The 27,927-nt window shown below is 52.8% G+C and overlaps 13 protein-coding genes across 13 annotated transcripts; 4 read left to right on the top strand and 9 right to left on the bottom strand.

Moving 5' to 3' along the window:
• Window positions 1-156: 156 nt before the first annotated feature.
• Window positions 157-2,796, bottom strand: PV08_09889 (uncharacterized protein; the record flags this gene model as incomplete). Its single annotated transcript, XM_016384204.1, has 2 exons — window positions 157-363; window positions 442-2,796. 2 exons carry the CDS (start codon window positions 2,794-2,796, stop codon window positions 157-159), a joined length of 2,562 nt encoding a protein of 853 aa, XP_016232827.1.
• A 621-nt stretch (window positions 2,797-3,417) lies between these two features.
• PV08_09888 (uncharacterized protein) lies at window positions 3,418-4,788 on the bottom strand (the record flags this gene model as incomplete). Its single annotated transcript, XM_016384203.1, has 1 exon — window positions 3,418-4,788. The coding sequence occupies one exon, from the start codon at window positions 4,786-4,788 to the stop codon at window positions 3,418-3,420; it is 1,371 nt and encodes a 456-aa protein (XP_016232826.1).
• Window positions 4,789-5,364: 576 nt separating this feature from the next.
• Window positions 5,365-6,906, top strand: PV08_09887 (uncharacterized protein; the record flags this gene model as incomplete). Its single annotated transcript, XM_016384202.1, has 2 exons — window positions 5,365-5,539; window positions 5,609-6,906. 2 exons carry the CDS (start codon window positions 5,365-5,367, stop codon window positions 6,904-6,906), a joined length of 1,473 nt encoding a protein of 490 aa, XP_016232825.1.
• Window positions 6,907-7,620: 714 nt separating this feature from the next.
• Window positions 7,621-9,249, top strand: PV08_09886 (uncharacterized protein; the record flags this gene model as incomplete). Its single annotated transcript, XM_016384201.1, has 2 exons — window positions 7,621-8,211; window positions 8,344-9,249. The coding sequence occupies 2 exons, from the start codon at window positions 7,621-7,623 to the stop codon at window positions 9,247-9,249; spliced, it is 1,497 nt and encodes a 498-aa protein (XP_016232824.1).
• Window positions 9,250-9,852: 603 nt separating this feature from the next.
• Window positions 9,853-11,244, bottom strand: PV08_09885 (uncharacterized protein; the record flags this gene model as incomplete). The annotated part of the gene is made up of 1 exon (XM_016384200.1): window positions 9,853-11,244. The coding sequence occupies one exon, from the start codon at window positions 11,242-11,244 to the stop codon at window positions 9,853-9,855; it is 1,392 nt and encodes a 463-aa protein (XP_016232823.1).
• A 427-nt stretch (window positions 11,245-11,671) lies between these two features.
• Window positions 11,672-14,167, bottom strand: PV08_09884 (uncharacterized protein; the record flags this gene model as incomplete). The annotated part of the gene is made up of 2 exons (XM_016384199.1): window positions 11,672-11,863; window positions 11,930-14,167. 2 exons carry the CDS (start codon window positions 14,165-14,167, stop codon window positions 11,672-11,674), a joined length of 2,430 nt encoding a protein of 809 aa, XP_016232822.1.
• A 538-nt stretch (window positions 14,168-14,705) lies between these two features.
• PV08_09883 (uncharacterized protein) lies at window positions 14,706-16,251 on the top strand (the record flags this gene model as incomplete). Its single annotated transcript, XM_016384198.1, has 4 exons — window positions 14,706-15,294; window positions 15,377-15,624; window positions 15,682-16,006; window positions 16,061-16,251. 4 exons carry the CDS (start codon window positions 14,706-14,708, stop codon window positions 16,249-16,251), a joined length of 1,353 nt encoding a protein of 450 aa, XP_016232821.1.
• Window positions 16,252-16,804: 553 nt separating this feature from the next.
• Window positions 16,805-17,930, bottom strand: PV08_09882 (uncharacterized protein; the record flags this gene model as incomplete). Its single annotated transcript, XM_016384197.1, has 3 exons — window positions 16,805-17,148; window positions 17,206-17,296; window positions 17,349-17,930. 3 exons carry the CDS (start codon window positions 17,928-17,930, stop codon window positions 16,805-16,807), a joined length of 1,017 nt encoding a protein of 338 aa, XP_016232820.1.
• Window positions 17,931-18,473: 543 nt separating this feature from the next.
• PV08_09881 (uncharacterized protein) lies at window positions 18,474-20,038 on the bottom strand (the record flags this gene model as incomplete). The annotated part of the gene is made up of 2 exons (XM_016384196.1): window positions 18,474-19,817; window positions 19,868-20,038. 2 exons carry the CDS (start codon window positions 20,036-20,038, stop codon window positions 18,474-18,476), a joined length of 1,515 nt encoding a protein of 504 aa, XP_016232819.1.
• A 444-nt stretch (window positions 20,039-20,482) lies between these two features.
• On the top strand, window positions 20,483-21,721 carry PV08_09880 (uncharacterized protein; the record flags this gene model as incomplete). The annotated part of the gene is made up of 1 exon (XM_016384195.1): window positions 20,483-21,721. One exon carries the CDS (start codon window positions 20,483-20,485, stop codon window positions 21,719-21,721), a length of 1,239 nt encoding a protein of 412 aa, XP_016232818.1.
• Window positions 21,722-22,259: 538 nt separating this feature from the next.
• On the bottom strand, window positions 22,260-23,362 carry PV08_09879 (uncharacterized protein; the record flags this gene model as incomplete). The annotated part of the gene is made up of 4 exons (XM_016384194.1): window positions 22,260-22,790; window positions 22,843-23,026; window positions 23,077-23,212; window positions 23,338-23,362. The coding sequence occupies 4 exons, from the start codon at window positions 23,360-23,362 to the stop codon at window positions 22,260-22,262; spliced, it is 876 nt and encodes a 291-aa protein (XP_016232817.1).
• Window positions 23,363-23,978: 616 nt separating this feature from the next.
• PV08_09878 (uncharacterized protein) lies at window positions 23,979-25,515 on the bottom strand (the record flags this gene model as incomplete). Its single annotated transcript, XM_016384193.1, has 2 exons — window positions 23,979-24,114; window positions 24,164-25,515. 2 exons carry the CDS (start codon window positions 25,513-25,515, stop codon window positions 23,979-23,981), a joined length of 1,488 nt encoding a protein of 495 aa, XP_016232816.1.
• Window positions 25,516-26,680: 1,165 nt separating this feature from the next.
• On the bottom strand, window positions 26,681-27,514 carry PV08_09877 (uncharacterized protein; the record flags this gene model as incomplete). The annotated part of the gene is made up of 1 exon (XM_016384192.1): window positions 26,681-27,514. The coding sequence occupies one exon, from the start codon at window positions 27,512-27,514 to the stop codon at window positions 26,681-26,683; it is 834 nt and encodes a 277-aa protein (XP_016232815.1).
• Window positions 27,515-27,927: the final 413 nt, after the last annotated feature.

Genomic DNA, 27,927 nt, shown 5'->3' with positions numbered 1-27,927 from the left:
CGTCAGCATCTATGATTCCTGTCTCTGGGTCTCCCGGGAATACGAGGAGTGTATGGTGTTAGGAGGAAATACTACAGAGTAAAATGCGCGATGGACAGTGTGATCCTGGGGCGTCAAAGAGCGTTGACTGACATGGAAGAGTTTACACCGTTCCAACTACAGAGCTTCCAGGTCATCGGAGCTTGCAATATCCGGAAACGTGACGAGAGTCTCTTTCAGCCCTTGTACTGTTTCTCGACATATGTCGAAGCTTCTCGTCAGCTCCGAAACTCTCTTGCCTTCCAGCTGGCTGATTGAGCTGTGCACTTCCCCCCTCAAAGCATTCCCTGCAAGAGTATGAAGGTGAACCATCAGCGACGGGTTCTACGAAGATGTGTCAGTCGGCGGGTCAATTCAAGTCCCCGAAGTTACCTCCTGCAAACAGTCAAAGACTAGACTTACCGGATGCGCAGCAATATCTTGAATGTGGCTTTTCAAGCCGCTACTCCCTTCAAACCCAGGCCGCGAGGTCTGCCGACAAGTAGACGCCACCAAGGAGACTTGCTCCGCACTGATCAGACGCTGTGTTTTGCGGAAATCACTTGTCAACCGAAGAGCACCGCGAAGCCTCTCCGTCTCCGGTGTAAATGGTTGCTGTGCCAGCCTTATCTCAAATCTCTGCACCAGGTCACAGAACAGGAGGATAGCCAGGTCGCAGTCGTTGGAGGTGAAAGCCACGGTCCGCCAGATCTCATCCGAGGCTTTGTCGAAGCACTCTCTCATCCCGGAATCCAGTATGCCGAACGCGGATCTCCATCTCTGAAGCAGGGAAATGGTGGTCTCATAATGTTGAAAAACGTTCTCCTCATAGCCCACGTTGTTCCTGTGGGCACTTTCGATGGCCATGGTCAAGTCCGCCAACGACTTCCAGATGACCACGACGACATAAGAGAGCCTGCGCAAGGTCTGTAACAAAACGTCGTCGTGGGCTCCTTTGCACCAGATAGTTGTGAAAGCTTCTGACTTTGACTCAGTCTGCATGAGACTCAAGTTACTCAGATCATGCCGCCGAAAAAGCCACAATCTGTCTTCCCCTGGCCTTGAAGATGTATCACCATTGTCATGTGGACGATGTATTGTTAATGGCGTCGACATCTGAGAAGGAAACGCCTGCGTCTTTCCTCGTGATACACCAATTGCCACAGCATTGATAATGTTGATCAGCCACTCGACCGCACCAAGTAATTCGAGGATGTACTTAGAATCTTCAGGGGAGAGGTGAGGCAAATCGTGGCTGCCATTGGGCGACCCTCGGCTGTCAGTGACAGAGTTTGAACCGTTCGCTTGACTATAGACCAAAATTCGCTGCCGGGCTTTGGCACAAAGTGTGTGAAGTCGACGGACGCCCTCGCAAAATGCATATTCGGCATCTTCATCGAGTTCCTGGCCTTGATTCGTTGAGCCAGGTACCGGCACAAGTCCAAAGAGAAGGAGTGACAGCGCCACGCGAAACGACGTAGTCGCCGCTATATTGCCAAAGACCTTCTCCTTGGCCTTCTCCCACGCGGCTAGCGCAACGTCATGTCTGTATTCGAGGTATTTACCGGATTCTGGGTTCAGGGGTTTCTTCTCTCCCGACTTTGCCGGAGCAAATCGGGCAGCGAGAGCTATCGCAGCCCATTTGTACGTCTCTGTGATGGCCACATCGCGCGATGTCATGGAGCTGCGGTACGGTTGTGCGCCGGTTCGCTGAAAGACGGCGTCCAAGACGCTCACCGTGTGGAAGATATGTGGCGCAGGGACTGTTGACCCAAAGGCGTTGAAGTTCAGGTTCCAGCAGCTCTTGATCCAGGCGTCGGCTTTGCTCAAATACCCCGATAAGCTGGAGCTGTCCTTGATGGGCGAGAGGGCAGCAACACCCAGAGAATAGCCCGGGGGCATACTGTCCAGGAACAGACAATGCGAGATTGGGATGTCAAAGACATCAACGTACAGATTGAAGTGCTGGGAGCATGCCTCTTCCGCGATTGTCAACTTGGCTAGATTCGCTTCCGGAGCGGCTGGCGACACGTCCATATCGACCCGATGCTCCTCCATGGCATTGAGACCAAGATCTGAAGACTCCTCCTCGGCGAAAATAGGAGCCGTCAGTCTTGGCCTCTTCTTTCCTCGCAGGGATGACTGTTTGTTTGCAAGCCAGGTCGCAGTGCACTCCACACCACGTATTGTACACAGGGAACATGCCCTCGAAGGCTTCTGCGATGGGATGCTGCTGTCGTTCGACAAGTCACAGGCCCGTTTAGCGGAGCGGCATTGGTCGCACGAGCGATTTTGTCTCCGTAAAGCCTGCTTTGCCACGCGAGGTGTTGGTGCTTCTCGTGAAGTCTGAGAACTGTCCATACCGGGCGGAGAAGTGATTCTGAATAGATCAGCCATCTGAGAAGAGTAGCTACGCTTAGAGCCACTATTGGTAATGTCGTCACCCGGAATGCCTTGCTGATCGCGGCGTTGGTGTACACGCTCTGGGTTGAGTTGGCGAAGCACTGGTGCCACCGGGGATGCAGCCTGGTGATGTTCCAACTGGCAATCCGGCCGCGGCGTATCTAGTACTGCGGTTGAAAAGACGCTGGAGTCCCATAAGGGGTCGGCGCCGATTAGATTGACGTTGTCCAAGTCATACTCCTCCATCTCGCTCAGCAGTTGAGGCAGGTCGAAGGACAGCGATCTTATCGTGGCACCTGGCGACTCGTCCCACCACTTCGCCAGAGGAGAAGACGTGCCCGGGTACAGGGTTTCGTGGACTCTAGGAGAGGTCATTGTCGCGATGCAGGAGAACTGAGAGATGGAACAGTCGGGTGGGATCGAGGAGATGTGTGAAGGTGCCGTTGTCGCCTTGGATATCTTCGCCAACTTCTGACCCTGTTAATGTTGGAAGTCAATATCCCACGAAGGGGAGGAGTTCCCCACCTCGGTCCTCAAGGAAGTGGGCTTTGGCACCACCAACCGAGCGCATGGGCGGTTCTCTGACTGGCGAGACTTGCCCAGTGGACTCCATAAAGGGTCCAAGATCCCGGGGAGATGAGATAAGGCAGACCTGTGAGCCCATGCTGTCGTTCTCGATGCCGCGGATCCGCGGCTCCGAAGACCCGGACGCTTCTACAATGCTGAACAAGCTGAACGCCACGCAAAAGTAATCTTGAGCAACCCTCGTATTTTCCTGTCAGCAGTGGCAGAGGAGCCAAATGCGGCACACAAGTCTATCTCACTACATCGAAATCAAAACTAGTCTCGCTCGGGGCTCTCTCACTGATCTTCCAAGTATGTCCCTGCACCTTGCGAACGTAACTACTACTTTGAGGAAATGATCGAGCCTCTCACCGAGCAACTCATCCTTTCTGCCGTCCATTCATTGCACCTGTCGCCCAACAGCTGTTCCACTCAGATAGTTTCAACAATCTCATGCTTCGGGCAGCCTAGCCGCTCCAGAGTTTTGTAGAATGTTCCTGGCTCGGCCCAATCTTCAGGGCTAAAGACACCGCCGACATCCTTCTGACTCGACTGTTCCATCGCCATAATCATAAACGCTGCGGTCGATGAACCGGTGACAGCGCCCATGCTCTTGCCCAGGAAAGAGTCCTTACCGGTCGTGGGAATTCGCCTGCAGGCCGTGGCAGGGGCTCCGTGGCGCGTTCCAACAGCTCGTACCATGAGACCGCTGCGTAGGGTCTCGGTCTTGCCGCGAGCAGAGTTTACGAGGAAGCTCAGCAGGTGGAATGTTGACAGTTCACCCTTTCGGACTTGATCAATCATGCCTGAGATTCCGTAATACCATGGACCGAGAGAGCCAGCGGCGTGGGAAGCCAACTGGAGCAGTTCGTTGAGCGAGATCTCTCCTCCCCTTAGTTCATGCTTCAAGGCCCCGACTGCGGCGCTCCAGCCTTCCGTCGAAGGCGGCTTGTTCATCAAATCAAAGAGAAAATCAACGGCAGCCTTCATCGGGAGTGCGCCAGTCCTCACGGCACTTCCGATACCGCGAGCTATTCCATTTACTGGAATGGGATCAACCCCGCCTAGACATCGAATACGAGTAGCCTTTGGGAAGAGCCGTGGAAGAGTGACAGGCTCTGGATGAGCGGTTTCATGGAGGAGGACCTCGCTGTGGCCGGGTATCAGCGGGGCGTAGGCTGTCTCAACAAAGCTTTCGTTGATCTTCGGCTTGCCGTCGACCCAAGTCAAACACGGCCCAGAGGCAATATGGAGGAAGTGTTCGAGGACAGCCTTGCCAGTACCACCTCCCCGCTCGTCGCCTACCCACCAAAATATCTCGATGGTGTCCACCGTGTCCAAGTCCTTCACAGCGTCCATCACCATGACGTTCGACATGCCTGGTGATGCACCGCAGCCAATGTAACATGGCACACCTAACTCTTTTGCTCTCTTGTTCAATTCAAGCGCTGCCTGAGTGCTCTCGACGTCATCGTCGTAGTCAAGATAGGGCACCTTCGCCTCCAGACACGCTTCGAGCACTGGAGCGGACGTTCGAGAGTATGGTCCAGCGCCGAGTACGACAAGCCCGGCACCCTGGATTGTTTCACGTAGAGCAGCGGGGTCGAACAGGTCGAGTTTGCGGGTATTTGCGCGTCCGGCAGGCAATCTGGAGGCTACCTGCTCGAGAAGAGCCTCGTTGATGTCGGCTAGGACTAGAGGTGCTGTGCTGGCTTTCGCGAACAGGTCGATGGCGACCCGGCACATCTCGCCAGCAGCGCCGATGAAAACCACGCGTTTTGGGCTTTGGGAGAAAATTGCCATCTTGAAGTTTCTGTGCTGGCGGTTGGTTCTGAACAAATCGATAGAAAGTAGGAAAGCCTCAGAAGTGGGATTGTTGGATCGGTTTGACTCCGCCTCACTACCTCAGATGTTCTATTCCTTACTTATAACCACCGAGGACCAAGCTTCCATCGACTGCACTGTCCACCTTCATGTTGGAAATACATTGGTAGCTTCATCATTATCTAGCAGAGTGCCCGCGGTGCCGCCAATGGTGCCGCCTCGCGATAAATGAAGACCTTCGCTGAGATCCCTAGCGCGGAACCGATATGGCAGCTAAGGAGTTGACTTCTTCCGCGGCACCGCCAGAAAGAGGCACGCGGCTTAGGCTTCTAGGCTTTCAAGGACCGATATCCACGGCGACCTTGGGTTTGGGGGACACGCTGTGGGTCAGGGGTAAAAGGCAAGACGAGGCTCCGGCCCCTTGGGTCTGTCCCGGGTCCACGTCCAAAAAAAAAGAAGAATCAAGGATAGTTGTGCATATTTAAATTTCATCGTTAGGAAGTTTGTGTCTTGTGCGAGTCCTCGTTTTGCCTTGATATTAGACGATCCATAAAAATGGCCGTCACCAACGAGCTGCAGAATGTCGACTACGACGTGGTCATTGTGGGCGCTGGAATTTCTGGAATCGCTTTCGCCTACAGATTACAAGAACGAAACCCAGATCTGAGCTACTGTATACTCGAGGCTCGTCATGAAATTGGCGGAACCTGGAGTCTGTTTCAATACCCAGGTATAGAACCCCCTCGGTATCATTCCAGACCCAAGAAGCCAGACAGCCATTGACAATGAAGCTTTATAGGGGTCCGGTCTGACTCTGACCTTTTCACATTTGGGTTCCCCTGGCGGCCCTGGAAAGAGAGGACGGCCATAGGATCGGGCGCAAACATCACTCGCTATCTCAAAGAATGCGCAGCACAGGAGGAGATAGATCGTAAAATCAAGTTCCATCACCACCTCGATCAAGTCCAATGGTCCAGCACGGACAAGCTCTGGACGCTTCAAATCACTGCGGGTGCCGCCCCGAAGGTATTGCGAACTCATTTCCTTCTGTTCGGGACCGGCTACTACGACTACGATGAAGGGTTGAAAGTCAATATACCGGGGATCAAGAACTTCCAGGGCGCCGTTGTTCATCCTCAATTCTGGCCTACCGGTCTTGACTACGCCAACAAGCGCGTCGTCATTATCGGGTCCGGTGCCACCGCCATCACTCTACTGCCGGCAATGGCCAAGTCTGCTGCTCATGTAACCATGCTGCAGCGCTCGCCTAGCTACATCATGTCAGTGCCCAGCGAGGACAAGACGGAGACGGCGATCAGATGGATATTCCCCGAGAGACTGGCGGTGAAACTGATCCGGTTCAAATGGATGTTGACGTCTTTCATGCTGGTCACATTCTGTCAATGGTTCCCTAAGTTCGCCCGGAAGCTATTCGAATCAGCAACCAAGGCCCAGCTTCCGCCGGGAATGGACTTGGATCCCAACTTCAAGCCACGGTATGATCCGTGGGAGCAGAGACTCTGTATATGTCCAGGTGGAGACTTCTACGCCGCTTTGAGGAGTGGTAGAGCGAGTGTGAAGACTGGTGCGATCGAAACGGTGTCGCCGACCAGTATTCGTCTCAGGACTGGAGAAGAGCTGGTCCCGGATATCATTGTCACAGCCACGGGCCTCAAGCTACGTATAGGAGGTGGCGTCGAATTCATAGTGGATGACCAAAAGTTTAACATTGCAGACCATTTCATGTGGAACGGTGCGTTGCTTGAGGGTCTGCCTAACTTCTTGTTCGCATTTGGCTATGTCGATGCGAGCTGGACCATGGGAGCGGACGCTACTGCCCAGTTGGCCTGCAGACTATTGACAGAAATGAAAAAAGAAAAGGTCCGCATGATTGTCCCACGGCAAAGCGACGAAGAGAAAGCAAGAATGAAGGATTTGCCCTTCTTCAGGCTCAGCTCAACGTATGTTGAGGAAGGAAAGACCGTTTTGCCTAGAGTTGGTGATAGAGGCCCGTGGAGGCGTCGGTCCTACTATTGGAAAGACATTTTGACGGCATGGTATGGGAACATCCGATCAGGTTTAGTGTGGTCGAGATGAGATTTAGAAGTTGTCTCCTTTTTAAGGATGTAGACGAGACGAGCCAAGGTAGCCCAAAATTGGGTAGGGTTTTCTCAGCAGTATTGTTCTACCTGAATTTGAACGCAAGTCCTGGCTTCCCGTTCTCTTATGGAAGCCTGATCGTGAGTTTACTGTGATGTTCTGTTTCTAAAGGCTCTGAGGCTGCAAGACCACCATATACTTAAACGGAGTAGTGAACCGTCGCTACGAATTCAGCTACGTATGAGCTAGGATAGATACTGACTTAGCAGTTCAGCTGGCCCCCAAAGCATTGAAACCGGGAACCTTCAAGCACACGTACAACTAGCGTCTAGTTTGTCCCTCTGCCCAGTTGGGTAAGGACTCGGGAGTCACGACGACGCCTGGAACCGCGGGACCCTCAATTTGGACTAACATCGCTAGTTGATACTGTAGAAGAGTGGAGATCTGGATCTGGGTACCCACTAACCTCGCCCAAGATAAACGATGTCAACGACCGATTACCTTCTCCAATCCAAGTAACTTACGTCTGCTACCGACCCGCGGTTCTTTTCGTGGTGACTATCTCTTTTCCTTGCAGATGAAACAAGATGATATTTAGCAGAATTTCCACACCTGCTCCAATCGATGGCAGTCGCACAATCAATAGTCATATACCATCCAGGTTTTCATCCATAACGACCGCGCGACAACGGACATTTCAAAATTCCAACAATGGCAACACCTGAAGTACCTCCCGAGTTGCTGAGCAAGTTGCTTGGCCAGATCTCTTCTGACCCTGGGATACCGTTGCAAGGCCCGACCATAGCAGCCTGGCAAGAGCCGGCCCATGCCCTTGCAGACGTGCACTCCGACAAGTTGCCTGAGTGTGTCGACTTCGCCATCATCGGGTCCGGAATTACGGGCTGCAGCGTCGCCAAAACACTGCTGGAACACGACGCTGCTGGAACCAAGTCAGTCACGGTGTTTGACGCCCGGAGGCTCACGACAGGCGCCACGAGCCGCAACGGCGGGTTCTTGATGAGCCATGCCCCGACGTTCTTTGCGGCCTTTGCCAAAGCTTTTGGGACCGACACCGCAGCCCAGATAGCCCGGTACTGCGAGAGAACCTTGGGTGAGATAGTCGCAGCGGCCAAAGCAGAGGATCTTTTCGATGAATGCCAGATTCGCGATGTCGAGACCGTCATCACTTTCGCCGACGAGGACAGCATGGCCAAGTTCGCCGAGTCGGTTCAAATGTACCAGGGCCACGTCCCCGAGTTTCGAGGAACCTATAACAAAATCAGCAAGGAACAAGCCGAGAAGGTATGAAACCCTCTTCTCTTCTGCACTTACACTTCCATATTCACGGGATCAAAATCAAAAAGACGCAGCGATGCATACGTAATGTACATCAGTTAGTGTCTAACTCTTCTGTCTGACTTGTTGGAAAACCAGGATCACGGTCTGAAAAACATTGTTGGCGCATTCACTACTCCGTCTCGAGTGTTCTGGCCGTATCGCTTGATCACAGGGCTGCACCAGCGTCTTCTCGCGCGATATCCACAGCGGTTTTCGATCGAGACGAATACACCCGTGACGTCTGTTGCTGTTTCCACAGACGGCACCAACCCCGCCTATCCCTACGTGCTGACGACTCCTCGGGGCGTCGTGCGCGCCTCCAAGGTCTTCCATTGCACCAGTGGCTTCGTCGGGCATCTTCTCCCCAAGCTCCGAGGCCCCGTGTTCCCATGCAGACTGACCATGGCGTGCGACCGCCCAGGTCCGCAGTTCGGCAACCGTGCCGTGTCGTGGCTCTGGCACGTGCCCATCAGCTGGGACCCGGAGACCAACCTGGTGGAGCAGGGTCTGTACTGGATGCAACAGAACGCGCAGACCGGCGATCTCTTCTATGGCGGCGACACCCAGAAGCTGGACGACTTCATCACTTCCAACGACACGTCCGTCAGTGTCGATGCCGCCGAGAATCTCAAGACATTGCTCCCCGGGCGGATTTTTGCCACGGGCTGGGCCGATCCTGACACTGGCGCGGGCGTGACCTCGATGAATCCTCGACGGACGTGGTGTGGCATCCTGAGCATGACGGCGGATCAGGTCCCGATCGTGGGCCATGTGCCGGCCAGTTTGAGTGGGAGAGATGTTGACAAGGGTGAATGGGTCGCTGTTGGATTCAACGGATATGGCATGGGCCAGTGCTGGTCGGCCGGCGAGGCGATTGCCCGCATGGCACTGGGCGAGGACAAGCCAGCCTGGCTTCCAGATGTCTACTTGAGCGGCGAAGCTCGTCTGACGGGAGCTACCATGTCGACTGAGGCGGCTCTTCAATCGTTTTTTGAGAGGTGAAAGTGTGAGGACTCAGACATGCCTTGAATGTACCAACCTCCATCTCAACCACCTACAACGTCCTAGTACTCTTACATATATGGATATCACGTCTCCTCGGACCTATTTAGGACCAGCCAGCAGAGATTTCCTCACCTTTTAATTCTACTCTCCGACAGTTGAGAGGATAGTAGTACAGGGCTTCTTGGTGACCGTCGTAGGCGAGTATTGTATGGCTTATCGCGATAAAGATACCAAGTTTCCACACCTCTAGGATATCTCTTCCTCTTTTTGCACTCTTACCCCATTTGCTCCAGAGGATCATCCACAACAGCTTCCAAGGTGATCCACCTCGCCTTGTGTGTTTTGCGTGTGGAGACAGTGACCGAGCTGCCACCGTCATGTTTGGACACGAGATGGGCTAATAACGGCATTAAAGCTTCCAAGGATGGTTCATCTTTTGAGGGGTGTCTTTATCAATTTACCCAAGGTTGAAGAGGAAATGGTGAAATGACCAATCAGTCCCAGCGAGCTCAGAAACTCAAACAAGTCGACAACCACTTTTTCAACTTCAACAACACACGGACAGCTTCAACACTGTACTATATAGTCTATATGACTCACCTACGAACGAAATGACTCGATGTTGTCTTTCTGACGACGCCCGAGGCGCTCCATAGCCTTATAGTAAGTATCCAGTTCTGCCCAGTCCTCCGGACAGAAAACCCCTGCACGCTTCAGACCCTCTGGATCCAGCTCAGTCTCAGTGACCATGAGTAAGAACGCGGCGCACGAGGATCCGATGTTGACCGCCATGCTCTCCTCCGGATCTTGGATGGTAGTCGCCTGTCGGCGATAGACCACCGTGGGAACGCCATTGCGTGTCCCCAGCACGCGCACCAGGATACCAGCGCGGTAGTCTGGATGTCTGCCTCTTGCCGAGTTGACCATGAACCGTGCCGCGTCCACCAGCGAGCACTCACCATCCTGAACTTGTCGAATCATTCCCCAGATGGCATGTCGCCACGGATCCAGAGCGCCCGCGGCGTGGCAGGCAAGCTGATAGAGCTCTCGGAGTTTGATGTCGCCGCCGCGTAGCTGTGCCTTGACTACTTCCAACCAGCTGCTGCTATCGCTGGCGGCACCATCGACAGCAGTAGTCGGTCTTGTGGCTAGGTTCCAGAGAAATTCTATCGCCACTTCCATGGGGAGAGCGCCTTCTCGTACGGCAACAGCAAGACCGCGTGAAAAGCCGTTGAACGGAAGAGGGTTCAGAGCACCTAGACATCGAACCCGCTTTGCCGTGGGGAATGCTCGCGGCAGCGTCACAGGCTCCGGGTGGATGGTTTCGTGGAGGAGGACGTCTCCCTCGCCAGGGATCATCGGCGCATACGATGTCTCGACCCAGTTCTCGTGAACCGCCGGTTTACCATCGGCCCACGTCATACAAGGCCCGGCGGTGATGTGCATGAGATGTTCCAACACCTCTTTACCATTCTGCCCTCCTCGGTCGGTGACGTACCACGCTACATCAATGGTGTCGACGCTCTCGAGTTCCTTTGCTGCATCGACAGCCATGAGATTGGTCAACCCTGGCGAGGAGCCACAGTTGATATAGCAAGGGACACCTTGTTGTTCGGCCCGCTCGAACAGGTCGAGAGAGTCTTGCGTGCTCTTGACGTCGTCTGAATAGTCGAGGTAGGGAACCTTTGCATCCAGGCACGCTCCAAGTACCGGCCCCGAGGCACGGCCATAGGGCTGAGCACCCTGAACGACGAGCCGTGCTCCAGAAATGAGGGAGCGGAGTTCGCTTGGTTCATAGATGTTGGTTTGCTTGATAGTGGCTCGGTTGGGAGACAGTTTGGTTGTGTTTCGACGGATGGCACTCTCGTCAGCATCGGCAAGGACAATCGGCAGGGTAGATGCCGCAACGAAAGACTCGATCGCTCTTCCACAGATGGCATCAGCCGCGCCAATAAAGACTACGGGTTTGGAGCTATGTTGTGTGGCATCCATTGTAGATTGTAGGACGTTGGCAATTTGAAGTCTTCTTGTAAAGTAGAAACGAGGTAATCACTGTCCACGAAAGCCTCATTCAGGCTGCTTAAAGTCGAATTGATTGCATGTGTGTATGAAATTACTAGCTATATAGGTCTACTATGGAATGCCCAAGACGATCAGCTGTCAATTGTATATACAGTGCAAGCAACGAAGGCAAATACCGCCCCATCCGAGCCGCGGCTGCGATTGCAGGCCTTAGAAACGCGCTATCCATCCCAAAAAAGCCAGCGGCAGCCTCCAAGAAGCGGTTCAAAAAGCGGGCTAACCAGTGGGCTTAGAAGTATACGATAAATATTGATTACATGACAGACGGCATTCCTCTGTGCTCAGTAGCGACCGGTTCCACTGCTTAGATGGAGTTCTGCAACATTTCTCCCGCGGCTCAGTATACCTGGCCAACATCTGGAAACATAACTAGACTCTTCTTGAGTTCACACAATCCTTTCAGGCACGCATCTAAACGAGCTGTCATTGAAGAAGCCCTCTCTGTGTCCATTCGTGCAATGCAGTTTTGCACTTCGTTGCTGAGCGCCTTGGCCGCAAGCCTGAATGCTTGAACCATCATTTGTGGATGCTGTACGTATACCAAAGTCAGCAAGGAAGGGCATGCTGAACTGAGAACGACGCAGCGGAGACTTACTGGATGAGCAGCTATATCTTGGACCGAAGCTTTCAAACCTGCTCCTCCTTGGAACCCTGGGCTTGATACCCCCTGACTCCCTGAAGCGAGGAAAGAGACTTGGGTGGCACTGACCAAACGATTGTCCTCCCGGTGTGCGCGCGCCGAGTATAGATCTTCCAACAGCCGTTCTTTTGCTGGTGCTGACGGAGCCTGCGCCAATTCTGCCTCAAGCTCATCAATCACCTCACAGAATTGCAACACGGCTAGATCACCATCGCTGGAGCAAAACAAAACTGAGCGTCTTAGACTCGGTTTTGAATATTGGATACTGAGCGAGCCGTCTTCATCGAATTTGCCAAACATTGCTCTCCAGGCCTCACTCAACTTGTTCATGGTTGCGTGATGTAACAAAATCTCCTCGTACTCAACGTCATCGGTCCCGACATTTTGTATAGCTACAATCAGAAGTGCCAGTGACTTCCACAGCATGACGACAAGGGGAACGGAATCGAGAACAGCACGAAGAATCTCTTCGTCCTCGGCACCTCTGTTCCAGAGACCCGTGACAGCGATTCCACCTGCGGCTGTGAATGCCGCAGTCGTGATTTCAAGGTCTCTCTCGCGTCCCGTTGGAACTTCAACGAGATCAGTGATCCTTCCTTGGGACACACCTTTAATCAAGTCGTCTTTGGTCGCACCGATGCCTGGTAACGCAGGCGGACTCGGGCAAATTTGTCCTTGAGAAATCCCAATGAGAACCCAATTAATTATATTAGCAAGCGAGCTAAGCAAGTCAATGAGATCCAAAACCAATTCTCTCGCGTCAGAGGGTAGTTCTTGCACTGGATGGATCGTTCTCTTGGTTCCGTGCACGCTCATTCTACTCGCCTGGCTGTAAGAGCGAGGAGTCTCAACACATCGCGAACGAGCTTGAACACACAGTGACTGAAGGCGTCGTACACCTTCGGTACGGGCATAAGCAACGTCCTCCGCGCTATTTGGATCAGTGGGAATGGGAGGAAGCATGACACCGAACAAGACCAGTGCGAGAGCCAGGCGAAATGAAGTAGTCGCTGCAATATTGTCGAACAGCAGCTGCCTGGCCTTGCGCCATGCCACCAATGCAAATTCCCGTGCTTCTGATGACGCTTTGTTGCAGCCAGGCTTACCAATGGCAAATTGGGCAGCATTAGACAGGGCCACCCATCTGTATGTTTCGTTGATGGCCATGTCTCGAGACTCCGTCGCAGCCCGAGAGAAGGAACCACCTCCATTCTGAAAGAGTACATCGAGCAGACTAGCCACGAAGAAGAGATGTGGTCCGGCTGATGTCGCATCCCAGGGATCTGAGGACATTTGCCAATAATTCTTGATCCATGACTGCGCTTGGTTGAGATACTGAGAAAAAGAAGAATCTTGGCTTAGTTTAATTAGCGCTTCGAAGCCGGAGCCGTAGAATGGTCGCACATGTGCATGCGAGAGGCAATCCACCATTGGCATATCCCATACATCAACGTAGAGATTGAATTGCTGTGCACACGTCTGTTCGGCAATGATCTGTCTCGTCAGATCCGCTTCAGGGGCCAACGCAGAGGTCAGGCCTGCCACGGACACGACGTTTAAGGCATTAGTCAATCCGTCGAAGGGTTTGTCGTCTTCTGCCACGCCTCTGCTGCTTGTGTACTGTGGTTTCCTTGTTTGTTTCTCGTCACCCTGGTTGGACTTTCTCTTGTTCAACCACACTGTTGTACATTGAAGGCCGCGAGTGTTGCAGGTGGCACAGTCCTTCGAGGGCTGGCCATTGCAAATGCCGATGTCGAGTGGTAAATCGCACGCTCTTTTCGCCACGCGACACTGATCACAAGAGTGGTTTTGCTTGCGCTTGCGCTTCTTGCTTGAGGAAGTGGTTTGGCCAAGGAGTGTAGACGGGACCTCCAGATGAGGGTGAATCGTGTCCACCTTATCGATACACGTTGTCTCGCAGGGAATACGTCTCGTGTCCTTTTCGATATCCTCTTCGTAGTCTCCACAGGAGAGAAGAGGACTAAATTCATAAAATAAAGGGGTAACAATGCCAGCATTATATTGATCGTGAAGGGTCGGCGGTAGCTGCAATGCTTCTTCTGTCCAAGAATCGATGGCATCCCACCAAACTTGGTCGTTTGCAACCGCTGAAATGAACATGTCGCTGCCGTTCTTTTGACATGATCGTTGATGCGTATCCAAATTTTGCAGACTGGAAGTAGTAGGTGGCATGTTCCTATCCAGCTTGAGTCTATCTCAGTAGGTAGCGTGCGGCTCCCGTTCCACTCGTTATCTCTCACCCCAATGTTATCAGAAGAGGACTAACAGATGGTCGTCGTCAGCCTGAAATCCAAACCCGAAAGCACAAATTCATCCAGAGCCGCGGCAGCGATGAGTCGATGATAACGGCGAAGGCATCTCCCAGCTGCGGAAGGGTCTTATCAGTAGATATGGAGGGCAACAGAACTCTAATCATTGAGTTCGTTGAAGCACTGTTTCTCTTACTTCGCAGAGTAGGTCGGCCCCACTAAAAACGCACCCTGTTTGCGGTTCAACCGGAGCCGCGGCTCCAGAGTGTATCGTATTTCCACCTTCCTGCTTCCCCCAGATATCGGATCGGCGAGCAAAATCACCGCTGTGATGCAGCCATGGATATACGGGACAGTTATGGAATCAACAGACCTCTTCAATATAAATATGGAAAGACAGTCAGATATCTCGGGGGAGAGATGAATGCCATTCCGTGTTTCCACCCGACGCCAAAAGCGAAATGTCGCCCGACACTGAACAGTATCTGTCCGACAGGAAGATCTCGATTGTCTCCAAGAACGACCTTGAGTTGAGCATGGGTGGTGCAGAGGGTCAAGAGCCCGTCGACGGAGTTATAGTGCCGTCGCTGGGTGCAGACCACACTTTTCCAGACGGCGGGTACAAGGCCTGGATGACGGTCCTTGGGGGCTGGCTGTCGTTCATTGCAGGCATTGGCGTTCTGACGGGCTTCGCGGTGTTCCAGAGCTACTACAGCACTGTTGTACTGACCGGATACTCTGCCGACGACATTGCCTGGATCGGGAGCCTGCAAACCTGGGGATGCTACTTCTTCGGAATGTGGGCTGGCCGTCTGTCTGACCAATACGGGCCAAAGGTGCCCATGGCCTTTGGATCGGTGTTTATGATCCTGGGCACCATGACTGCTTCGGTGTCGACTAAGTACTATCAGTTCATCCTCTCGCAAGGTCTGTGTTCAGCGCTGGGCATCGGGTTTGCTTTCACCCCGGCTCTGGCCGTGCAGTCTCAGTGGTTCCTGAAGAAAAGAGGATTTGTCGTCGGCATGGTCATATCGGGCCAGAACGTCGGAGGTACGTCGTATGCGATACGCTCCTTCATGAGACATCTCGTCGGCCGTTCGACTAACACCAAATTCTCTATTTGTCTGTCTAGGTGTTATCTGGGCAGTTCTCGTCAACCAACTGGTCAACTATAGGGGTGTCTCATTTGGCTGGACTCTACGCATCATTGGCTTCATGCAGCTGGCCTTGATGGTGGCTGCAGTGCTCCTGATTCAACCACGGTTCCCACGCGGGATGCCACGCGAACCCATCAGGATCAAGACCTACTTCACCGATAAACGAACTCTCCTCTTTACCCTGGCAAGCTTCGTTATGAACTTGGGCATCTACATTCCCTATGTGAGACCCATTTTCTGGCCCTTTGTGAGCTCGCCATGTACGTGCTGACGAATCTAGACCTACGTTTCCACATACGGCTATCAATACGGACTTTCGGCGCGGATGGCCTTCTATCTTGCCTCAATCCTCAACGCTGGAGCCTTTTTTGGGTGCTACGCTTTGGGCTTTGTTGCCGATGCTGGCTTGGGATTTTTCGACTCCCTGATCATCACAGCTTTTGCCTCTGCCATTGTTGCATTCGCCTGGATAGCCGCGCGGGCCCCATCTGGCATTATAGTGTGGACGGCGGTCTATGGCCTCCTGTCTGGAGCTCTTCAAGCTATATTCTCCCCCTGCATATCTCTCTTGGCCCCGTCACCGGAAGTGATTGGTACCTGGAACGGTGAAGTCTCTAGCTTCCAGCTGCGCTTGTGTTCTCTCACTGATATTGGTACAGGCCTTTGCATCACAGCCCTTGCTTTTGCAGTTCTAGGTGGAGGTCCTATTGGTGGAAGGCTCCTTGAGAATGCAGGAGATACGAACTACGTGCCCATGCAGGTGTTCACAGGTGTCTGTATGGCAGTCTCATGTTGTCTGTATAGTGTCACCCGATTGTGGGTGTCTCGAGACCTGAGAAAGAGAGTCTAGCCAAAAGATGGGCAAGGGGTTAAAGCAGCCCAAGGTTAGAGTATTTCGAGGGTGTATCGTTGCAGGCGCAACCACTCATGCGAACCTAGCTGGAAGATGTAGTTGATAATATTCTCGGATAGGAGAGTAGCGACTTTCGTGCCGAATGTCCCCTACCAGGAGTGATAGAGAGAAAAAGCCTTCGCCCGCTGACGATATCATCAATAAAGGGAAAATAGTTATGTAGCAGTACAAGTAACAGAGCACGTCATGATGATGAGGTGAAAAGTAGATGGATTCGATGTTGGACTGGGACGGATATAACACCCAGTACGAGCACGACGTACGGCGCACTCGTACCGGGTATGGCATATAACCTTTCCACTGTTTCAACCTGAAGCTCGATGTCAAATATAAACGTCCCATGACACATAACTGTAAGTAGAGACCTTTACATGCTGATGTCGGAGACTTTGTCCGACCTGTGACGACCCAAAATTAGGGAGCTCTGACTATGCCCCTAAATCTAGTGGCTGACTTCTTGTGGTCATACATTTAGCTCCCCTCATCATGTTCAGCTCTCGGTTTTCCTCTTCTTATTCGCACGATTGCTCTGTCCGTTTTGCTTGCTTGCATGGGCCTTAAGGGCTTGCGCAACGTCTCTGAAAAATTCCGGTGGTTCCAATGGATGTTGTCCTGTAACATCATGAAACGCAGTGGTAGAAATATAATTCGTCTTGCCTTCACGGACCAGGGAGTAGTACTCGAGAAGGTACTGGATCTCCGAGGGGTCAAGATCGGATTGCGCCTTTAAGACTCTCTTCGCTTCGTTCTCAGAGATATTCTCAAATTCGAAATCGTCGCCAAGAGCCTGACTTGCAGCCGTCGCCAGCTCTTCCCCTGCACAGAGCATCGGCCCTGATGACATGTTACTATACAATCTGGGCAAGGGAGGGCCGGACATGGAGGACTCACCAGTAAGAACCATCAACTGTCCTCGATGTTTGTCACTAAAACCGTGCTTTCCCTTGCCTGTGAGGACGTTGGCAGCTACCTGTGCAAGATCCTAGCACGCATTAGTCCCTCAAGTCCCTGACAATGGTGGTAATTTTACCTACCCTGATAGCCATGGGTGCAAACTTATGGTACTCTCCGATGGGCAGCGGGATTGTCTTGTCTTCTGTCAATTGAGGAGCATATAGGAGCAGGTTCTCAGCATAGAAACCAGGTCGAATCACGACAGGCGAATGCCCAGTCTCGGTGCTGGGATCTCCTTTGGTAGCCATGACTAGAGTCTCAAGCTCAATGAATTCGCGCAGCCGTGGCTGCTTCTGCGGATCTGCCAGATCGCAACCCGCAGAGCTGATGAAGCAGACGTTGGGGATGTTTGCACGTTTGGTGGCTTCGATTAACTCCTGGGTAATTTCGAACTTGTCTTGATGCGCAGGAGGGATGAGGCAGACGGCGTTGGCACCAGTAGACTGTATTGTCTTGACCATCTCCTTCATTCGGCCTGGTTTGTGAGGTACGACCTCGACACCCAGCTCGGACACTTCTTGGGCATGCTTGGAGTCAGGATAGAGGGCTAATCCTGTTACCGTTCCAACCTTCTTCTTGAAATTGTCATTTTCGAGAATATACTTGGCGATGGCAGAACCTGTGTGGCCGTCGATGGCAGTGATACATATATTCCGTGACATGGTTGCTAGGTGTCAGTTCCACGTCTTGGTCCTAGACCACCACATTGAGTGACGAGCAGGACGAGTCATCTTTATACCCATTCAGTTGTTTTGGTCATAGCTTTATGTTCAGGATGATGATGTCGTGACAGTATCATCATGGACACGTCACAAAGACGCTACACTCCCTGACCATGATACATATACCCGCCCCGCCGTCACGGAGGTCATGTTCCGTCCATTGCTTCTGCAAGCACAGACAGAGCCATACAGCGTGTATGAATCTTCTGGGGAAGGGGGCCATTATCCAGCATACTCAAGGGGGAAATGGTCGGTCACGTGGGGAAACTGGTAAGCAACGACGGAAATAAGGTGGATACAGGCAGTGGATACTGTACATACCCTTGGGCTTCTATGGGTCGCTGGCATGGTTCATGTCTCTGCAGATTGTTAGGCAAACAATAACCATAAGCCCCTTCCCCTCCCGGTATAACACAAGACAATATACAAACATATATGAGGGGTATCATTTTTGATCCTAATCGGCACCAATATCAAGTGCCTTCATGATGCTTGAGTCTGCGACTTTGGCAGCACAGTAGGCAATTCTCCTGGTGCCAACTGCCATGCCATCTCAACCGCACCTGAAGGGTCGCCCTTATTGTACAAGAATAAGCCTTGTAATGCGGCCATGCTGGCTCGACTAACTCTGGCTTTGGCGTCCGGCAGCGCTCCGATTTCAAGTAAGCGTTCGAGGAACTGTTGTTTGAGTTTCCCCTCCGGATCAGCCTCACCATAGAAGCGCTCCCACAGCTGGGAGATCTGGTACGTGGTAGCCTCACCAAGACGAACTGTCAAATCCACTCGTCCAGGGCGAACCAAGGCTTCATCGAGTCGATCCACATGGTTGGTGGTGAGAAAGATGATTCGCTCTTCTGCACTTGCGACACCATCTAAAGCATTCAGAAGCCCGGAGAAGGTCACATTCGCACCTGCGTAGCCATCCGCCTCAACCTGACGGCGATTGGAAAACGCTGCGTCAACGTCTTCAAGCAGAATCAGTGTTCTTTGCGGTATCACTGTCAACAGATGATTGAGGCGATCATCTGTAAGACCACGCTCACTCAGGTTCAGCATGGCGATGTCATAATTCAGATGTCCGGCCAAAGCTTGGATGAAGGAAGATTTGCCGGTTCCTGGAGGGCCATAGAGGAGGTAGCCTCGCCGATAGGGGATACCTCGTTCGTAGTACCACTTCGCCGAGGAAAGAAAGTCTTGTACATCCTCCACAATTCTTTCCTTCACTCCTTCATCCAGGATCACAGACTCAAGAGGTCGCTTGCTTCGAGGATGGCCGAACTTATCCCATCTTGTACCCCAAGCAGTGTAGATGACCGTCTTGCCCTCCACCGCCTGCGTAGCGAGATCGGCCGCCTCTTTGAACATCGACTCAAAGACGTGTCGGTGGGCATACAAGGTCGTCAGGGTGACCGTCTCCCAGGGCTTCCCATCCATCGAGACTTGCTTGGCTTCTCTTTGCCTATTGACCCATATCCAAGCATTCCTATACCGGAGAACGTGTCTCCCCGGGCCTGGAATGAGGTAGAAATTCGTATGGAGGGCACCGTTGGGCAACTCTTGTTTTTCTGTTTTGATAGACAGATGGTGTATGCCCGGCGTGATTCGGCTGAGGATGGAATCGAAGACGCCCTGCTTCTTGCCGGACTCTTTCACTGCCAGTCTCATCTGTTCGTGATGTGTCATCCAATCCAGAAACCACGGGTAGGAGTCGTCTCGAACATTGATCTCGACATCGACGAGAAGACGTCGTCGCAGCAGGTGGGCTCCCTGCTTGAAGCCTCTACGGGCTGTTGCTGCAAGTGCACCAAGGCCTGCAAGGGCAAATCCCTTGGGATGTGTCAGGACGAGCATACAGAGATCTCAAGAGCCATACATACACCTGTGAAGAGAGGGTTGTTGGACAGCTGCGCAATCAGCCCACCCTCATTGCTGCTGGATCCTCCGCCTGCGAGCTGGCGAACGAGATCAGCTTTCGGCGCGGGTACATCATGGGCGTTCAGAGAGGGTTGGTCCGGTGCGATGTTGACCACTCCATTATCGCCCTGCATCACCAGAATGTCTCGGGCTATGTCAACATCCGAAGCAGTGGCAGGTCGACGAACTCAATTGTCTCTCGTCTGAGAAAGTGGTCGCGCGTGCAATGAACTCTCCGGAGCATTTTTCATCCGAAAATTCGTGCAGCATCTCGGAGATAACGGACCATGTCGTCGCTCCAACAACAAAAAAGCTGGACGCTGACGCCGAGCACGATTCGCACGCATTCTACGGCGTCTCGTTCGTATAACTAGCGAGTACGGATACTCTGTACAGTACCTGGATGGCTGGGCATCCTATCGCAGTCTCTTCTAGGCGCCAGGAATTCAAGCAATAACCCCGGCGTCGCCCTCGTGTCCCTCCTCCTCCTCTTCTTCCTCTCCTCCATGCGCTCCTTTCTTCGACTTCTCTTTAGCAAGAGAGCGTCTAGTGCTCCTCCTCCACCGAATTCCGCAAAGATGGCGTACTCGTCCTCAACGTCGGCGCTGGTGTATGCGGCGACCGTCGCTGTTCCTTCGATCGCCAGCGCCCGTCCCGACGACGACATCACGAAGGCCAAAGCCTGGCACGTCAAGTCGGGAGGCTTCAACAACCCCTGGCCCTCATGGGACATGCACTCTGCGCCAACCATCATCCGTGGCATGCTCATGCGCCGCTTCTCAGGGCGCGCAAATATACCCAACACCACTCCACCGACCGTCCCCGTCCATGCGCCGACATTCCTACCCTCTCGCACCTCAAGTACCTCATTGCGCGCAACCTGGCTGGGCCATGCGTGCTACTACGTGGAATTCCCGTCTGGTCTGCGTGTGCTCTTCGACCCGGTGTTTACAGACCGCTGCAGCCCATTTTCATGGCTGGGACCAAAACGATACACCGAGATGCCGTGCCAGATCCGCGACATACCCACGATCGACGCCGTCGTCATTTCGCACAACCACTACGACCACCTCTCTCACCCGACCATCATGGAGATTCACAAACTGCACCCGAAATGCCACTTCTTCGTCCCCCTGGGAAACAAAAAGTGGTTCGAAGCCTGCGGGATAACGAAAGAATGCACCGAACTCGACTGGTGGGATGATGTAGATTTCACGCTCACACCCTCCTCGTCTCCAGCAAAGAGTGACAAAGTCAGCATCTCCTCCGCCGACACACCGTCCGCGAAGCCCACCACAGACGCAGACGCAATCACGAGCAGAATATCGTGCTTACCGTGCCAGCACATCTCGGCAAGGAGCGTCCACGACCGCGCCGCCACGCTCTGGTCGTCGTGGTCCGTCACCTCGGGCGGGAAGAGCGTCTACTTTGGCGGCGACACGGGATACCGATCCGTGCCCAAAGAAAGCGACGGCAAGGACGACTGGGGTGAAGAATACGCACATCTCCCGCACTGCCCGGTGTTCAAAGACATAGGAGACCTCAAGGGTCCGTTCGACCTCGGCCTCATTCCGATCGGCGCCTACATGCCCAGGTGGATTATGAGTCCCATGCACGCCGACCCCAGGGACGCCGTCGAGATCTTCAGGGACACAAAGTGTAAACGAGCCATGGGCATCCACTGGGGAACTTGGGTTCTGACCGAGGAGGACGTTCTCGAGCCCCCGAAGCTACTGAAGAAGGCCCTCGCCCACCACTCGATTCCCGAGACCGGTGTTTTTGACGTTTGCGATATTGGCGAGAGCCGAGAGTTTTGAAGCGCGTGATTGCAGCCGTGTGGCATCGCGATAAGCGCCCACCCTGGTGTAAGGAGCGCAAAATTTTTGTACATTTAATTTAGAAGGGTTCCATGGCACAGGCGACGGCGTGCAGCGTTGAGGGGTAAAAAGGCACAGGCATGAGAAGCTGGCATACCTTGGAAATAGATGGCCTGTAGTACGTCTCTCTCTCACTACGATTCTTAAAACTAAAGAATCTTAGTCGATGAAATTGATAATATCATGGACTGAGTGCCAGGATATCATTGGACTACCCTTCTATTTCATTGAATTCCATCTGCCCTGAATGATGGAGATGGCAATAGTAATGACCTCGACCACCTTAATGAGGCACCACGAGTAGCAAACACCAATAGTACTAATACATGGAATCCCAGGCCCATAAGACATACTCCGTTTGCTGGCTTTGGCTCATCAGCCTTCTCGACTCAGCTTGCACTTCACCGGCATATTCGTAGCTCATCAGAGCAGGCGGCAGCATGTCCCAATGCATACAAGACCGTGAATCGAGGAGCACTTATTTCTTGCTGCGACCGGCTCTGCCCTTCTTCTTCTTTTTTGGCGGCTCTGGTGCGTCGTCTGTGTCATCTTCCTCATCATATGCCTTTGACTTTGCAGCTTTGGCTTTCGGCGCGACGGGGGCTTCGTCTTCTTCTGACGGCTCTTCTTTCTTGGGATGACGGGACTTCTTGGCTGGCTTTGCTGGTGCGTCTACTGGATTGTCGGAGTCCAAGGGTTGATGCTCTTCAGCCTTGATCTTTTTGGCACGAGATTTCTTTGGTTTTTCGACAGGTGCATCCAACTCGTCTTCGGCAGATGCCTTGCGTTTGCGGCCACGAGCAGTCTTCGGCGCCGGAACCTCTTCGTCTCCCTCAGCCAATTCTGCCTTGACCTTCTTCGGTCTACCCTTCTTTGCCTTGGGCTTAGATGGTGATTGGTCGTCTCCATTTGCACCCGCTTCGTCGTCTACATCTGTCTTCGGGGCCTTCTTCTTCTTTGGGGTACGCTTGTTGATGCCTTTCATTCCGGGACGATTCAACTCGGGATCCTAGTTGCTTGAGTCAGTCCAGCGCCTCGACGCCGCATTAGAGCTTGCTTACCCCCTTCCAGTCTTCATCTGCAACGTGGCCGTGAACCAATGCATCCTTGACCTTCTCTTGAGCTTCAACAATCAGTTCATCATAGCCGTCAAGAATGGCTGGAAGGTCCTTGTCCAGATCCAAGTCTTCCAAGGGGCCGACTTGAGATTGTAGATTTGCAATCTGTACTGGTGTGACACATCCCCTAAGCAAAGCATGAGCCGTGAATCCGGTGAGGAGTTGTCTAGTCCTTACCAATGTTTCCATTGCCAACTGTAGTGCTCCTGGATGAACACTTGAGTACCGAAGCGGAATTCACCTTTCATAATCTTGACACCGTCATGTTTGCATTTAGAATTCTGGCATCCCGCCCGATTGTTTGGGGATATTTCTACAATAGATTAGCATTGGCCTGGAAGACTGACACATTGGCCTCATCAATTTCTCATTTCCTCCGAAGCGCACCGCTTAGGTGTGTACTCCGGGCAAGGTACAGGCATCTCGAGACACACTCACCGAAGCGATAGACGGCGTTCGACATGCTGGGCAACAGAGTGTCGGCATTCAAGGCTTGGATGAGGTTTCCTGACGATGTGATACTAGAAATAGAGCACACGGAGGGTGTGGTGAAAGGAAGAAACCTGGGAAAGAAAAGACGCGAGCATAAGCGCGAGATGGAAGAGTTCGCCCTCTGATCGCTGCAATGCTGGTAAAGCGACAAAGGACGAGGTTGTGGACAGTGACACAAAAGAAAGAACGCGATGGCGATGCAGTTGCTGCCTCCGCGTGGAATTGAAGTGTCTGACAATCATGTCATTCTTTCCCCAGCGATGAATTTGTGTGGAGAAATCCAAAAATATCCAGTCAGACCGCTGAGCACTTGGCCGCTGTTGACATCAACCGATACCTTCCAGCCTTGAAACTGACTTCTTATTCATTCATCATTTCTTGCTTTTCGATGAACTGCAGAGGCGGATATAATATCAAATATCTATTACTTCCTATGGGGTATGGGCTTCTTATACAAATTTCACGCTGGTTGATTGAATGAGATCAGATCGTTTGGCAGCCTTCGCCAAAGAAAGTGCTCTTCCAAAATGCCACGACTCCGAATCCTCAACATCGTATGCTGGTGGCTCTGTTAGAGAGACTGCGGCTCATGCTTGCTTGTCAGCTTTACTGGCGATCGCTGCTTGTCCGCTGGAACCCTCTTCGCTAGTACCCTCCCTCGAAGCTTCCATTCCCTCCAGAATTCCTGCAGCTCTTTCCGGGTCTGGCTGGCCATACTTGGCGCTAATGGAGTGGTTAGCAAAGACGTAACATAGGTGAGTTGCGCACTTACTCGTAATCATGTCGTCCATCGTGGAAGAATGCATATGGCAACTCTCCATGAACTTCGCCATCGCCGATCAAAAGCTGCTCCTCGCTGTATCTCAGCGGAATCCGCAACACATACTTGATAAACAAGCAAATTGCACTGGTCCAGAAGATATTCCACCCGATCACGAAGAGGAAGCCGACAATTTGTACCCAGACTTGTCGACCATATCCGTCAATGGCGCCACCGTTCGGAGCGAGAGCGAAAGCTGCCGTACCCTCGCTGGTGGCAAAGAGGCCAGTCAAAAATCCTCCCAGGACGCCACCGACCAGATGCGTGTGAAAGTCTCCAACGACATCATCTGAAAATTCCAGGAACCATTTCTGCTTGCCGAGGATGTTCATTGAAAGCCACGGAATGATCCCAGAGCATAATCCAATGATGATGGCGCCCCAACCTCCGACGAAACCGGCTGCCGGTGTGATGGCGACTAGTCCAGTGATGATTCCCTGAACGGCCCCAATCACAGCAGGCTTCTTGAAGAACACCAAATCCATTAGGGTCCAGCTCAACATGCTCATCGCAGTGCAGACGTTGGTGTTCAACACAGCAGCACCGGCGTCAGGCGAGGCGGTGTATGGATCACCACCGTTGAAGCCATTCCAGCCAAGCCAGAGGAGGCCGACGCCAACCAATGCGAGAAGAACGTTGTTTGGATGGAAATCTGTACGATCTCGTGGATGACGTGGTCCGACCCAGTAAGCCATAACAAAACCCGCGGTCCCGGAGGAGACATGGATGACATATCCACCAGAGTAATCCAAGACGCCCATTGTGTACAGAAATCCACCTCCCCAAATGCTGAATGCGCCCACAGTATAGCTGAGTGTCAGCCAAAGGGGTACAAAGACCATCCAGGCTAAGAAATTCATTCTTGCCAAACCAGCTCCAGCAATAAGCACCAAGGTGATCGCAGCGAAGACGAACTGGAAATAAACCATCGTGCTCATGGGATATGCCGCGGACAGGCCGGCAGCAGGCAGGTATGCTTGTTTCAACTCGTAATTCATTTCCACCGCTGGTCCCGGAACGCCAACAAAAGGAAGCATCTTCTTGCCAAAGGACGCTTTGTACGCCCACACCACCCAGCATATGAGGACGGCGGCAAAGGCATACAGCACCATGAATGCAGAATTGATGGCCCACTTCTTTTTCACCAGACCAGCATACATGACCATGAGGCCAGGTACCGACTGTAGGCCGACCAGCGTTGCGGCGGTCAACTGCCAGGCGTTGTCGCCATTGTTCAGCCAGTCGGGTGCAACAAGTGTATCCGCATCCCAGCGTCGGACTGGGATATTTGGCCTGCCAGGCATCTTCAGAAGATAACCGATTGGTCAACACTTGAAGTTCGGTGGAATGGTGTGTCTCAGGGGGTTCGAAGTGTGAAAAGGGCGCAAAGTCGCGTTTGAAGACGCTGGGGGGATCAAGAACTTAAGAATGGTAACAGTCTACTACACACGCGACGAAAAAAGAAAAGACAAAAGCTCTCCCAAAGAATCGCTAGCTCCGAGCAGACCCATACCTACCTTCCCGACCAGCAAGATTGTTATTGACAAGGATTCAAGCGATATCAGTAGCTGTTTCTACCATCCTCATTCGCCAGACCGACACATGCACGGGGAGTCTCGTCTCAAGTGCGGACGCATCGCACACCCTCCATCGATCTAGGCACGAACGTGGCAGCGGGAGCTCGCCTCCCTCTCCAATAGTACGACGAAGCCGGTCGATTGCTTATCTCTAAAGACAAACAAAGTCTGTAATTGGATTCAGGAGGAAGAGAGGTTGAGGCAGAAAGTCTCAGAAAGCCTCTTCCGCCATCTAGACGAATGCGTCAAGGGCCTTGCGGAGACGAGCCAATCCTGGGGAAGAAGCTTATCAGCACTTGGCACCAAGAAAAGTGGTTGCTTAATGCTTGTAAACTCTGCTAAGCTCAGCCAATTCCCCACGGACTCTTTTGGCTTGGCGCCGTAGAGGATGCTCATTTGGCCATTCACAAATGGACAGACGCCCGGGGTCCCTCGATAAGGGACTCTATCTTGGGCCAGGGCAGCGGCCACGTAAATCGAACTGCAAATGCAATGTTTGGCGCCGCGAGGCCCTACCTCAGTCAACCAAGTGGCCTGACCGCTTCCGATCTCCGAGTTCAGCTTAGTAGTCGTCAATGGTCATCGATTGTTTGCCAGGATTCATCGGCAAAAGGGTGAGAGAACGTGGACTGAAGTATGGTACTGGTGGGTACGAGTATTACCCATTGATTTATTTGGGGAACATCACGATCACATCTTCCAAATTACTAATATGCTGCCAACGTCCCTCTGATCATCAACCTTCTGCATCCGAGTCCATGACAGGAGCAGCAAAGAAGGTGCCGCTCTTGACAGGGAGTGATTTAGCTTCCTGACTAATGCTGCTCGTTGTTCATGCTAACCTACTGCGTACCTGATATCCATACACTCCATATACTACAGATTATAAAAATCACGAAAGGTACATTTTGAACCACTCAATCCCCTGCTTCTCGGCGTCGTCCATGGCCTTTTTGTCCTCGTCGCTACTCCAATCACTTCTCAATGCGAAGCCGTGGACCTGGTCCTTGTACACCTTGACTTCGGTGGGCACGCCGGTCTTCTCCAAAGCGTCGCGTATCTTCTCCACAGACTGCATGTCGAGAAGACTGTCCTTCTCGCCGACAGCAAGACTCAACGGCACAGCCACGGGCTCGAGGTCACTGGGAATGCTCAAGAGCGAAGGGTGACAGGCATACGCGGCGTCGACGCCTCCTATCTGGCCCTCGGTTCGCCTGTGGGCCTGGAGAATGGCGTACCGTCCACCCCAGCAAAACCCAATCGCTCCGATCTTGTCGGTGCCCGGGATGGTGCGGACGGTGTTGATGAAGCCTGAGATCAACGGCTCCGACACGCTTTCGCGGTGCTTGGCGAGCCAGGGACCCAGCGTGGCCATGACGTCGACCGTCTCCTTTGCCTTGTCGAGCATGCCTTCCTGCTCCTTCTTCTTCAACGGAGGCTCGACGGACTGCAGAAACTCAATCGGCAGGCTGTCCCCCTGGTGTACGTCCGGGATGTAGCATGTGAACCCCGCTTTCGCGTACTGGTCCGCGAGCAGCCGAACGTTCTTGAATTTCCAGCCGAAGATGTCGACGAGGAAGACTATCGCCTTGGTCTTGGGTCCCGCCGACGACGGTTCAGCCACGTAACATGGCAGGCCGCCGATGGTGTCTTCGCGACCGGCGGGTGTGCCGCTGTGCACGGAGCCGGAGAGGCAGCATGAAGACATGCCTGTCGAGGTTGCCATTGTGTGGGGGAGAATGATCGGTGCGGTCAAATATGCCAAGGAGAGCAAATGGGTGTCCTGTATCCTGTGTTCAAGATAGGTTATTGAGCTGAGTTGCGACTGTGAGACAGGTTCTTCGCCTTTGTCGCAGTCGTCAACTTACTGTAGCTCGCCTCGAGGGGAGGGAGAAAAGAGGGGGTTAAGTTACTCGTACTCGGCACCCTGTAAGTCCATTACGTCAGGTCAGGTACGAGTTCCTTAGCTGGCGATGGGGATCTGTGGTGGTGATCTTCGTCCCGTACCCCAGCACGGATACGAAAGTGGATATCACCGGATGTTGTATCCCTGGGCCGGGCTGAATGGGTATAAGCAAGTACCTGAGCAATCATCCATTCATCGGTCACGTACATTCATTATTACTACGAGTTCTGTGA

The sequence above is a fragment of the Exophiala spinifera genome, assembly GCF_000836115.1.
Source record: "Exophiala spinifera strain CBS 89968 unplaced genomic scaffold supercont1.7, whole genome shotgun sequence".
Taxonomy (NCBI): domain Eukaryota; kingdom Fungi; phylum Ascomycota; class Eurotiomycetes; order Chaetothyriales; family Herpotrichiellaceae; genus Exophiala; species Exophiala spinifera.
The sequence above is the reverse complement of the archived record's forward strand: the minus strand, read 5'-3'. Positions and strand labels throughout refer to the sequence as shown.